General features: G+C 45.1%; 1 protein-coding gene across 4 annotated transcripts in view; it reads right to left on the bottom strand.

Annotated features, from left to right (window-relative positions):
• LOC144493575 (trafficking protein particle complex subunit 3-like) overlaps positions 1–14,115 on the bottom strand; it is a 46,239-nt gene that overhangs the window by 14,299 nt on the left and 17,825 nt on the right. For all 4 annotated transcript variants that reach the window (XM_078212682.1, XM_078212683.1, XM_078212681.1 and 1 more), the window contains one exon: positions 4,712–4,809. In XM_078212682.1, coding sequence (XP_078068808.1) covers positions 4,712–4,809 — 98 coding nt within the window. The remainder of the gene's footprint in view (positions 1–4,711; positions 4,810–14,115) is intronic.

Here is a 14,115-nt window from a genome sequence, read left to right as displayed (position 1 = left end):
CACTCTAATTAAGACATGGTTAAATAAAACTCAAATGATGGTCACAAAACTCAGCTCCATCCTGTCAATTTATTTTGGTTGTAAAATGGAATCTATGCTGTATGATCACACTTACTGTATGGCCGGCCAGAGATGCCATTTTAAGTAGGGGTTAGGAATGCGTGCCTGTATTACGGAGGGTAGACAAATTGTGACATCGGTACAGCGTGGTTTTATGGTAATGATGCCAGTTTCAACCTCGACTGTCCAGCTAATGTCATCCCTTAGACAGGCACAGCTGAAAATCAGTTAAGCAGCAAGAAGGGCCCCGCCCAAACCAATCAGCAGTATTTAACGGGGTCATCAAATAATTTCAGGTTGTTTCTGGGGGAGGAGTTGCTTTAGTGGCAGGAGCAGGAGAGGAAGAAGGGCTCTCAGCAGAATGCCACCTCCACCCAGGGTCCTTGGAGAGCAATTCTTCTCCCTCAGCCTCAGTGCGGAACTTGCTTCGATATCTCAGCCAGACCCAATGCCGTGAGCTGGACAAGTCTCAGCCTGGGACACTGACCCCCCCCCCCCCCCCACCCCACCCTCCAAGAGAATTGATGTAGTCTGAGTGGCAAACTCTTTTTTTTCCCCCTGGTGTATGTGCTTTCTCCATTTTATGATGGAGGAGCTCACTGAAATGTGTCAGCTACAGGGCAGGGCAAGCACGGTTTGGTCAGTGGCTGTGAAGGTGATTGCAGCTCTGAATTTCTTCATGTCGGATTCCTTCAGACTATCTCCCAGTCTGCCTTCCACTGCCAAATGAGGGAGGTACTAATGCTCTATATGCCAGGGGAATATATTGACCAGAAAGAATCATGCAGAGTGTTCATATGGTTTTTGCCAGGATAGCAGGTTTCCCAGTTGCCTAAGGTGCTATCAAGTGCTCGCAAATGGCTTTTGCGTATTTAAGTACAGAGATGCATCATAACCACACAGATTTCCACTCACTGAATGTTCAGCTGGTGTATGACCATACTCAGTGTGTCATGTAGGTCAATGCCCAACATCCTGGAAGCAGTCATCTGTAACTGCAACACTATACTCTGCATCCTCTCCTTTCCTTCTCCCCATGTACTCTATGAATGGTATGTTTTGTTTGTATAGTGCGCAAGAAACAATACTTCTCACGTACTACAATACATGTGACAATAATAAATCAGATCATCATTCTGCTGATGATTGAGAGTAGGCTGATGCTATGGTAATTGGCTGAGTTGGAATTTTCCTGCTTTTTGTGGGCAGGACATACCTGGACAATTTTTCACATGGCCAGGTAGAAGTCAGTGTTGTAGCTGTACTGGAAGAGCTTGGCGAGTGGCACGGCAAGTTGTGGAGCACAAGTCTTCAGTACATCTGCTGACCATGTGGCTCAGACATATATGTGGGTCGCACGTGGAAAATGTCATTGAGTAGACTAGGCCTGGAGCAGTCAGGAAGTCTGCCAGAGCATGGGTCATGATGAGTGCACACCCTTTCCAACAGGTAAACTGTGAGCAGTAGAGGAGGAGAAAGAGGAAGGGGAGAAAAAGGAAATGAAGGAGAAGGAAACTTGGACAGGTCCATTCCATCCTGGCTATTCATCATTGACTAATCTGAGTGCACTACTAGTGAGCACAACCTCAATTCTCCATTCAACAACAATAATATCAGCAGACGGTGGAGAAAGCATTAGCTAATGCTCTCTCCACTCACACTGTCTGTACCTTTAAGACTTGATTAGCTGTAAAGACTTGCATTCCAATCATTATTCATTATTCTGTAAATTGAGTTTGTGTCTTTATATGCCCTGGTTGCTGTTTATGAGCAGATCTCCCACTCACCTGACGAAGGAGCAGCGCTCCGAAATCTAGTGGCGTTTGCTACCAAATAAACCTGTTGGACTTTAACCTGGTGCTGTTAGACTCCTTACGATGTAGACAGGGGCATGTTCTCCTTTACGCTTCCTGAAGTCGATGACAATTTACTTAATTTTGAAATTGAGGGAGAGATTATTGTTGCTGCACCAGTTCACCAGATACTCTATGTCATTCCTGTACTCTATCTCATCATTGTTTGAGATCAATGATGAGGCAGAGTACAATGATGAGACAGTGAATGTGGTGGATGTTTTCTGTATGAATTTTAAGAATACATTTGATGAAATGCCGCATGAAATACTTTTTAACAAAATTGAAGCTGATGAAATAGAAAGGCCTGCTTACATAAAAATTGGCTTAAGACAGAGAACAGCAAGTTGCAGTAAATGGCTATTTTTCAGGTTGGAGGATGTCAGAGAGTCAGAGTTTTACAGCACAGAAAGAAGCCTTTTGATCCAATGTGCCTGTGTCAGCTATCAAACGTCTATCTATTCTAATCCCATTTCCAGTACTTGGTTCGTGGCCTTGGATGCTATGGCATTTCAAGTACTCATCTAAACGTTTCTTAAATGTTGTGAGGGTTCCTGCCTCTACCACCCTTTCAGGTAGATTCCCATCCCCCTTTGGGTGCAAAGATTTATCCTCAAATCCCCTCTAAACTCCTGCCCTTTACCTGAAACTTATGCCCTCGGGTTATTGACCCCTCTACTAAGGGGAAAAGTTTCTTCCTATCTAAGTCCCTCATAATTTTGTAAGTGATGCACAGGAGAGTTTGACGAGGAACTTTTTCACACAATGATACAGATCTGAAATTCGCTGCCCATGAGGGGTAGTGGAAGCAGGAAAAAAGATCAATGATTTCAAAAGGAAACTGAATGGGAACTTGAAGGAAGTAAGCTTGCAGGACTATTGGGGATCGATTGAGGGAGTGTGACTTACTCGATTGCTTTGTAAAAGCTGGCACAGACTCAATGGGTTGAATGGCCTCCGTCAGTGCTGCATATGAGTCTGACTCTATGGGGGGGAAATTTTCCAGTCCCGCCTGCCACGGGAATTGTAGCGGGCGGTGGACGGATTATGCAAAGGTCCGCTGACCTCAGTAAGGATTTTCTGGCTTTGGGGCGAGCGCAGCCAGAAAATCCCTCTCCATGACTTGCCTTGATGCCAGCAGTATTAACAATCTGTGCTTTCATGGTAACATGCTGAGATCACATAACTTCACTCTAGTTTCCACTGCTGCACTCGAGCTTTGGGTGGCTGCTGCTTATGCTGTATTGGAAGCTGAGACATTGGCCATCAGATTCTGCACAATGGCTGAGTCTATAAGTGTTCTCATGGAGTTAATTGGACCATTATTTTCATGCAGGAAATGATGGGCTAAAGTAAAGTTTATTTATTTATTAGTCACAAGTAAGGCTTACATTAACACTGCAATGAAGTTACTGTGAAATTCCCCGAGTCGCCACATTCCGGTGCCTGTTCGGATCAATGCACCTAACCAGCACATCTTTCGGACTGTGGGAGGAAACCTGAGACCCGGAGGAAACCCACACAGACACGGAGAGAATGTGCAAACTCTACACAGACAGTGACCCAAGCCGGGAATTGAACCCAGGTCCCTGGTGCTGTGAGACAGCAGTGCTAACCACTGTGCCACCATGCTGCCCCAAAATGGCTCCAAGCTCTGTTGCAAGCCCTGAATCAAGTTAGTATCTCGATGTTCCTTGAAAGTGACCATAGCCCTTCTGGCAGACCTACCAATGCACCAAGCATTTGACTGTTCATGCTTATAAGCCATTTTCTGTAAGCTGCCCAACCAAAGTCCTCATCTGAGTCCTCTGCTGCAGAAATCATATGTGACATTGTCATTGAAGGAGATAGCACCAGCAGAACCTGTATTCCCTGCCAGGGAACAGTGAACCTGCTAATAGGCTGCCTGCTGTAAAATTAAATTGGTGAGTGTGCTGTGTTAGTGAGCAAGTTAAAAGCCTCCTGATTATTATTTTTATATTGGTAGGATCTGGCCCACACTGTTCAACAAAAACATCACTTGCGTACTAAACCTGGAGTTATCTATTTAACACTGCCAGGCAAATCCACATGATGACAATCAGCAATTAAAACCAAAACTGAGTGCGAGATCCAGGCTTTCAAACAGGCGTGTCTTATTAGCACTGCACCCATTTAATGGTTGTTTTCATCTATTGGCTAAATTAACTCCCAGGTGTTGAGAGATAAATACTGACCAGCACACCAGGGTTAATTAGTACCATGAAAAGGCAGACTGATTCTCTCAGCATGGAACGTTGCACATGGGTGGGCAACAAAGTGGGAAACATTCTACACTAGGAAAGTGATTTTTATAAAAGACATTCCATGATAGCTGTGAGGGACAGCTCGGTGGATAGGATATTGGTATGTAGATAGGCTGGAAAATTGGGCGGGGATCCTGGATTCAGGATTCAATCCTGGACCGGGGAGCGGCGCGGGCTTGGAGGGCCGAAGGGCCTGTTCCTGTGCTGTATTGTTCTTTGTTCTTTGTTCTTTGTTGATATTTCAAAATATCTGAGTAAAACCTTCAACCTGCAGGAAGATAAAATCTTCTCAAAAGGTAATTGTATGTAAATTTGAAAATTAGGATATTGCAGGATGAAGAATATTGGGACATGGTTATAGTATCATTTAAAATACATACTCCTCCAATGTTTAATGTATAGGGGACTATTTGTAGGAAATGTTTTATTTACCTGGGCATTATGTCAGCCTAATATCAATGGATTTCTCACCCTTCTTCCTCTGTTAATGGATACCAGCACAATATTACTCACATTTTATCCAGCACTTTATTGATATCCTCATCCTTTTTGCAGTCTTCACAAAGCTGTGCTACTAGAGTTCCATATGTGAGTATAAAGAGTTCAGTGCCCTGCAGGGTATAGTAACAACATTTTAGGAAATTAATTGACCTTGTACATCATTTTTAGGCCAAATTTAAATTATAACATACTACAAATTAAATTATTCCGTATGTAATAAAAAGGAATGATTTTTTTTCCTATTGGTCAAGGTGAGGAATGGAAAAGTTTGCATTTTGGGTACTCAATGTCAGCATCAGATATTTAGACGCTGTTTCATGTTCTCAAAAGTCCCTCTACAGTACGTATTCATCTTTAAGACTGTGAGTGTACTGACACTTCATGGATTGCAGTGATTCAAGAAGCAATGTCTAAATCCTGTAAGAGAATATTTTTAAAAAGTCAAAATTTTGCAAACTCCCGCTTTCAGAGGCAAGATGGGGGTCTAGGAACCCTTCATGCTGGAAGACATGCCAGAATGTGGGTAGATTACCTGATTTGCCTTTTAAAGAATTAATTCATGGGATGTGGACGTCACTGGCTAAGTCAGCATTTATTGCCCTTCAGAGGGTGGTGGTGAGTTGCTTTCTTGAACTACGACAGTCCATGTGGTGTAGATCCATCTGTTAGGGAGGGCATTCTAGGATTTTGACCCAGCGACAGTGAAAGAACGGCGATATATTTCCTAGTCAGGATGGTGACATGGAGGGGAACTTCCAGGTGATGATGTTGCCATATGTCTGTTGGCCTTGGTCGTGGGCTTGGAAGATGCTGTCTGAGGAACATTGGTGAATTTCTGCAGTGCATCTTGTAGATGGTGTGCATGGCTGCCACTATGCATCGGAGGTGGAGGAAGTGAATGTTGGTGGAAGGGAAGGCTATCAAGCAAGCTGCTTTGTCCAGATGGTGTCAAGCTTCTTGAATGTTGTTGGAGTTGCACTCATCCAGGCAAGTGGAGAATAATCCATCATACACCTGACTTGTGCATTGTCAATGGTGGACATGCTTTGGTGAGTCTGGAGGTGAGTTTTTCCTACAGGATTCCTAGGCTCTGACATGCTCTTACAGTCACAGTACTATATGGCTAGTCCAGGTCAGTTTCTGGTCAATGGCAGCCCAAGGATGTTGATAGCAAGGAATTCAGCACATGTAATGCCATTGAATGTCAAGGAGCAATGGTTAGGTTCTCTCTTGTTGGAGATGGTCATTACCTGGTACTTGTGTGGTGTGAATGAAACTTTTCAGTCCAAGCCTGGATATTATTCAGGTCTTACTTGCATTTAGGTATGGACTGCCCCACAGATTGAGAGGTCACAAATGGCGATAAATATTTGGCAATCATCAATGAACATCTCCACTTCTGACCTTCTGATGTAAGGAAAGTCATTGATGAAGCAGCTGAAAATAGTTAGACCTAGGACACTCCCCTGAGGAACTCCTGCAGTGATGCCCTGGAACTGAGATGACTGACTTCACACCACCACAATCATCTTCCTTTGTGTCAGGTATGACTCCAACCACTATAGAGTTTTCCCCCTGTTTTCCATTGACTCCAATTTTGCTGAGGTACTTGATGTCATATTCGGTCAAATGCTGCCTTGATGTCAAGGGCAGCCACTCTCACCTCACCCCAGACATCAGCTCTTATGTCCATGTTTGAACCAAAGCTGCTACAAGCTCATGAGCTGAGTGACCCCAGTGAAACCCAAACGGTGTGTCAGTAGTGTCAGTAAGCAGGTTATTGAAGAGTAAGTGCCGCTTGATAGCACTGATTATTCTTTCCATCACTTTGATGATCAAGAGTATATTGATGGGGCAGCAATTGGCCAGGTTGGATTTGTCCTGTTCCTTGTACACAATAAGAAGTTTAACAACACCAGGTTAAAGTCCAACAGGTTTATTTGGTAGCAAAAGCCACACAAGACATACCTGGGCAATTTTCCACATTGGTAGGTAGATGCCAGTGTTGTAGCTGTACTGGGACAGCTTGGCTAGGGCCATGGCAAGTACTGGAGCACAAGTCTTCAGGACTATTGCCAGAATGTTATCAGGGCCCATAGCCTTTGCAGTGTCCAATGCCTTCAGCCATTTCTTGATATTATTTGGAGTGAATCAAATTAGCTGAAGACTGGCATCTATGCACTGGATTGAAGATGAGGACATTTGTGGAGCCCCCTCTTCCAGTGAGTTGTTTAATTGTCCTGGATGTGTCAGGACTGAAGACCTTAGATCTAATTCATTGGTTGTAGAATTGCTTAGCTCTGTCTATTGCTTTCTGTTTATGTTGTTTGGCATGCAAATAGTCCTGTGTTGTAACTTTACCAGATTGACCCTTCATTTTTAGGTATGCCTGGTGCTGCTCCTGGCATGCCCTCTTGCACTCTCCATTGAACCAGGGCTTGATGGTAATGGTTGAGTGGAGAATATGCTGGGCCATGTGGTTACAGATTGTACTGGTTTCCTGATGCTGATGACCAATAGGACCTTATGGTTGTCCCGTCTTGAGTTGCTAGATCTGTTCTTTATTTATTAATCACAAGTAAGGCTTACATTAACACTGCAATGAAATTACTGTGAAATTCCCCCAGTCGCCACACTCCGGCGCCCTGTTCGGGCAATGCAGCTAACCAGCATGGCATTCAGACTGTGGGAGGAAACCAGAGCACCCAAAGGAAACCCATGCGGAGAGCGTGCAAACTCCACACAGGCAGTGACCCAAGCCGGGAATCGAACCCGGGTCCCTGGTGCTGCGAGGCAACAGTGCTAACCACTGTGCCACCATGCTGCCCCCTATCCCACTTGACATGATGTTAGTGCCACACAACACAATGGAGGGTGTACTCAACGTGAAGATGAGACTTCATCTCCACAAGGACTGTGAAGTTTTGGGTCTGTAGGTGTATTCGTTTTCTGAGCCCTGATCTTTCAGTAGCCTACGTTGGCATTGTGGGACCTGCCCCTTAGATTTCTTTGACTAAGTGTAAAAAAAAATATAGCCAAGAAGCTGGCAGTGCAGCCAGCGGGCTATACCCCTCTTTACCCACCAGAATTGAGATTTAATTAAAAAATCAGATAATTCCAGCCTGTGGGAATGTGCATTGTGTTCATTCCGAGAATGGACTCAAATTTTCTTCATCTGTAGTGTCTGCCATGTTCTACTGGACACATGCAATTCACGAATGAAACTTTTATTTCCACTTGTTTCACAATTTCAGCCATTTATTTGCTGTTTTATTTTCAAATCATTTTGCAACCTTATGAACCTTGTCATTCAGGTCAATGGTTTTCAACCTGTCTGAGGCACCCAGTGCTTTTGCTTCTAATTCCTTGCGATTTGTGTCAGATTCACATTTTTCGGTCTTATTTCTGTCTTTTGTTTCTCTGTCTGCAGCAAAACCTTGCCTTTATTTTTATTCAGTTGATTCTTCAGTCTGTTTCTGGTAGCTCTTGGCTTTCTCTTGGAATATCGAACATTGCTGAGTCTTCTCTGCCAACCGGTTCTGCAGTTTGTACAGAGTGATGTTAAATATATTCTGCTTCTCCTCGTAATTCTGCACTGGAACAAATTTTGTCCTGAGGGATTCTTGTAGCATGTGAAGGTCTTTTAACAGAATCACAGAATACTACAGTGCAGAAGAGGCTCTTCGGCCCATCGAATCTGCACTGACGCATGAAATGCCCTGACCTGCCCACCTAATCCCACTTGCCAGCACTTGGCCCATAGCCTTGAATGTCATGGCGTGCCAAGTACTCATCCAGCTACTTTTTAAAGGATGTGAAGCATCCCGCCTCCACCACCCTCCCAGGCAGCGCATTCCAGACCGTCACCGCCCTCTGAATAAAAATCTTTTCCTCAAATCTCCCCTAAACCTCCCACCCCTCACTTTTAACTTGTGTACCCTCATAACTGATCCTTCAACTAAGGGGAACAGCTGCTCCCTATCCACCCTGTCCATGCCCTTCATAATCTTGAACACCTCAATCAGGTCCCTCCTCAGTCTTTTCTGCTCTAATGAAAACAACCCAAGCCTATCCAACCTCTCCTCATAACTTGAATGTTCCATGCTAGGCAGCATTCTGGTAAATCTCCTCTGCACTGCTCCGGTGTATTCACGTCCTTTCTATAATGTGGTGACCAGAACTGCACGCAGTACTCCAGCTGTGGCCTCACGAAAGTTCTATACAACTCTCTCATGACCTCTCTGCTTTTGTAACCTATACCCCGATTGATAAAGGCGAGTGTATCACATGCCTTTTTCACCACCCTATTAACCTGCCTTTCCACCTTCAGAGATCGATGGACAAACACGCCAAGGTCCCTTTGTTCTTCGGAACTTCCTAGTGTCAGACCTTTCATAGTATAGTTCCTTGTCAAATTACTCCTTCCAAAGTGCATCACCTCACACCTTTCAGGGTTAAATTCCATCTGCCACTTATCCGCCCATTTGAGCATCTCGTCTATATCTTCCTGTAACCCAAGACACTCAACCTCACAGTTAACCACCCAGCCAATCTTTGTGTCGTCTGCAAACTTACGAATCAATCCAGTTACATTTTCCTCCAAATCATTTATATATATTACAAACAGCAAAGGTCCCAGCACTGATCCCTGAGGAACACCACTTGTCACAGCCCTCCATTCAGAAACGCACCCTTCCACTGCTACCCTCTGTCTTCTTTGACCGAGCCAGGTTTGTATCCACCTTGCTAGCTCACCTCTGATCCCATGCGACTTCACCTTCTGCACCAGTCTGCCATGAGGGACCTTGTCAAAGGCCTGACTGAAGTCCATGTAGACAACATCCACTGCCCTACCGTCATCAATCATCTTCGTCACTTCCTCGAAAAACTCGATCAAGTTCATGAGACACGACCTCCCTTTCACAAAACCATGTTGCCTCTCACTCATACGTCCACTTATTTCCAAGTGGGAATAAATCCTGTCTCGAAGAATCCTCTCCAATAATTTCCCTACCACTGATGTAAGGCTCACCGGCCTGTAATTACCTGGATTATTCTTGCTACCCTTCTTAAACAAAGGAACAACACTGGCTATTCTCCAATTCTCTGGGACTTCCCCTGTAGCCAGTGAGGATACAAAGATTTCTCTCAAGGCCCCAGCAATTTCCTCCCTTGCCTCTCTCAGTATTCTGGGGTATATCCCATCAGGCCCTGGAGACTTGTCTACCTTAATGTTTCTCAAGAACCCCAATACCTCCTCCTTTTTGATCTCAACATGACTCAAACTATCTACACATCGTTTCCCAGGCTCATTATCCACCAAGTCCTTCTCTTTGGTGAATACTGATGCAAAGTACTCATTTAATACTTCGCCCATTTCCTCTGGCTCCACACATAGATTCCCTCCCTTGTCCTTGAGTGGGCCAACCCTCTCCCTGGCTACCCTCTTGCTCTTTATATATGTATAGAAAACCTGGGATTTTCCTTAATCCTGCTGGCCAATGCTTTTTCATGACCCCTTTTAGCCCTTCTTACTCATTGCTTAAGTTTCTTTCTACTTTCCTTGTATTCCACACTTGCTTTGTGTGTTCCCAGCCTCCTAGCTTTGACAAATGCTTCCTTTTTCTCTTTGACTAGACTCACAATATGTCTCATTATCCAAGGTTCCCAAAACTTGCCATACTTATCCTTCATCCTTACAGGAATGTGCCGGTCCTGAATCCCTATCAACTTACACTTCAAAGCCTCCCACATGCCAGATGTTGATTTGCCCTTAAACATCTGCCCTCAATCTACATTCTTCAGTTCCTGCCTAATATTGTTGCAATTAGCCTTCCCCCAATTTCGCACCTTAACTTGAGGACTACACTTATCTTTATCCATCAGTACCTTAAAGCTTACTGAATTGTGGTCACTGTTCCCGAACTGCTCTCCTACTGAAACATTGACCACCTGGCCGGGCTCATTTCCCAATACCAGGTCCAGTATGGCCCCTTCCCTCGTTGGACTATCTACATACTGTTTCAGGAAGCCCTCCTGGATGCTCCTTACAAACTCTGCCCCATCCACGCCCCTAGCACTAAGTGAGTCCCAGTCAATATAGGGGAAATTAAAATCTCCCATCACAACAACCCTGTTACTTTTACACCTTGCCAAAATCTGCCTACATATCTGTTCCTCAATCTCCCGCTGGCAATTGGGCGGCCTATAGTAAACCTTTCTTAAATAGTGGGACCACGTTAGCTATTCTCCGGTCCTCTGGCATCTCCCCAGTGCTGCTCTAACTGTTCTGTCTGGAGACAATACACATTTCTTTAACCTGTGTTTAATGTTCCCTCCACCCACATTGTCTGCACCTTTAAGACCTGGTTGGTTGTAGGATTCGCATTCTAATCAGTATTCTGCAACTTGATTTTGTCTGTTTGCACTGTTTGAGAGCACATTTCCACTCCATCTGACGAAGGAGCAGTGCTCCGAAAGCTTATGGTATTTGCTACCAAATAAACCTGTTGGACTTTAACCTGGTGTTGTGAGACTTCTTACTGTGATCTCCCCAGTGGCCAGGGAGGAATTAAAAATTTGGGTCAGACCCCCTGCAATTTCCTCCTTTGCCTCTCACAACAGCCTGGGACACAATTCATCTGGACCTGGAGATTAGTCCACTTTTAAGCCCACCAGTGCTTCCAATACCTTGTCACTCCCTACGTTAGTTTTCTCAAGAGCCTCACAGTCTCTCTCCTCCCGAGTTCCATAACTACCTCCTCATTCTCATGGGTGAAGACAGATGTGAAATATTCATTTAACACCCTACCAATGTCCTCTGTCTCCACCCACAGATTTCCCCCTTGGTCCCTAATGGGCCCTACCTGGTTATCCTCTTCCCATTTATATACTTATAGAACATCTTAGGATTTTCCCTCCTTTTATCAGCCAGAGATTTTCCTTTTCATTGTGAAGCTCACTTGCTTCATCTTGAGCTTTCCTGTAATTCAGCAGAATCTCCTTAAAATACTTCAGCAGTACTTTCATTCTGCTGTTTAAGACAGAATGGCTATGCATTCCATTTGCCTTTTATCTTGAAGGACAATCAATTGTTCTTTCAACTGTTTATTTTCGTTTTGTCCTCTTGCCAATTCATCTTGGGTTTCAGTGCATCATCTCACTGACTCAGCTTGTACTTTGCACTTCAAATCTTCCAGTTCTGCTCCGATACATTTTCATAGTTTCATTTACTTTTTGCACATTGCCCTTTTCTCAGTTATGTCAGATGGCTTTCCTTCATTTGCAACCATCTGTGTACTCTGCACTGCCACCTCTTGTCACAGTTTATGTACTGTGTCAGCATTTTCAAAAATATCTCCATTTTTGAATGTTTGGCTGCATCTCAGTCATTTCTTTCTTCTGCATTGAACTCAATGGCGTGTATGTTTTGTTGCACGAGATGGTCGATGACCACCTTGTGGCTTACTTGAACAACAGGGGTGATTCTCCCATCCCGCTGCATTGATTTTTTAGTGCAGTGTGCCAGGAGATTCAAGCGGTGCCCAATTAGTGCGATCCACGCTGGGCACACAAGCCTGAGTGTGCCTCCCAGCGCTGGATTTATGGCATCGTCAGCTCTGTGCCAGAAATAGATGTGGAGCTACATTATACATGTAATTTAAATGTAATTTCAATGTAATTAGCAGGCCCAACCTCCTCCCCCCTCCACCAGTACTTCACTCCAGTGGGGTTTACAATAGCTCCCCACTTGCAGACCGACCCCACTGGAGTGAGGGGGAGGCAATTGAGGCCCCCAAGTGGTTTGGTGATGGGGTGCCCCCTGGGCATTGGCACCTTGGCAATGCCAGCCTGGGCACACTGGCACTGCCGAAGGGGCAAAGTGCCAATGCCTGGGGGCATCGTGGCACGGTTCATCAGGCATGGGGCTGTGCCAAGGGGGCAGGGGCCTAAAGGGGCAGGGCCTGATGGGGGTGGGCCCTCTAGGGGGGGCGCAATCGGTGGGGTGGGAGGTCCCGCTGCCACTCTGCACTTTGAGTGACAGAGGGAGGGGGGCCAGCGATCGGGGCTGGCCATCTGGGTGGGGGTGGCAGCCAGCTTGGGGGGGGGGGTCAGATCTACAGGTGGTGGGGTTGGTGTTGGAACTGCTGGGGGGCATTTGGGACTGCCGGTGAGGGGAGGAGGATCAGGGAAAGAGGGGACGGGAGTTCAAGGCTTCCAGAGGTCGGAGGGGGATTGAGGCTGAGCCTGGGATGTTCGGGGGGCTCAGAGGGCCAGTGTTGAAGGGGTTTTGGGGCTGTCCAGCGATTGAGCTAGCCAGCAATTGGGAGGCTGCAGATAGGACCACTGGGCGTGTGCCGATCTCTGCACTAACTAATCAGCACATGCGCAGTGGCTCGCTCAGCGCTATGTTGCCGGTCTCTCCAGCGGGAATAGGTCCCGCCCACTGTATTTTAATGGGATTTGCACTTGTGCTCTCTGCAGTGCACAAAGTGTGGGAGATTCTTCTCTGAACTCCCACTGGAAAAACAGAGTGATTTACTCCAGTTTTCATGCGAATTCAACACTTGGAATTTTTTTGGGAGAATCGCCCCCATTGTCTCCCTCACTCTGGTCTATTCTGTCTTTCTCATATTGGGATCTCTTGTCTTGTGCTCTATTGGGAGTTGCCCTCTCTCTTTGGGGTTTCTTGTTGCCTTCTCTCTAAGATCTTTAGTTACCTTTGACGCTTTATTCAGGATCTGTTAGACCACTCTGGGTCTGATTTAGCCATTATCTTATCCAAAATGTTTCTGGTTTTTCTAGCTTTTTGTCCATGGCCTCCAGCTGTCAGTTTTCGTTGTTGTGAGTTTCTCATGCTTTCACCATCTTGGCAGGCTCCCAGAAATCGTGACCTTCTCATTTTATTAAACATCTATTTTAAAGAAAATACTGCAGCCTTTATTTTCTGGCTGATTCTGTCTCACTTTACGTTGCAGGACAGGTCCTTTTTCGGGGGCATCTGCAGCCTTCCAGTTTTCTCCTGGTAATTTTCCTGTGATTTTCTGAGCTGGAGAGGATGCTAGCTAATGTGGGGTTCTTTGCTTTTAAGCTTTCAAGGTACAACCATTTGTTTTGTAGGCATTTTTTTTCCTTTTACTTTGTCGGAACTTTTCTCCTTTTTGCTGAATGTCCTCACTCTGGAAGACTTCTCAGCATTTAAGGATTATCCTTTTTTTAACTTAAAGGTAGAACACTGCTTTCCATTTGCTGTTTTTGCTGTAAGGTTTTTTATTCAATCTCTAGAGCAGTAGCAATTATCTTTTTTTAATTCAGCTCTGCCACCTTGGAGTATATGTTATTCTTTAACTATTTACAGATCCCAGGTATTGTTGTGCATGCAGCAGGCAGATAGGCTTCAAGAGTGTTCTCTCCTA

Source organism: Mustelus asterias, chromosome 5, assembly GCF_964213995.1.
Source record: "Mustelus asterias chromosome 5, sMusAst1.hap1.1, whole genome shotgun sequence".
Lineage (NCBI taxonomy): Eukaryota > Metazoa > Chordata > Chondrichthyes > Carcharhiniformes > Triakidae > Mustelus > Mustelus asterias.
The sequence above is the reverse complement of the archived record's forward strand: the minus strand, read 5'-3'. Positions and strand labels throughout refer to the sequence as shown.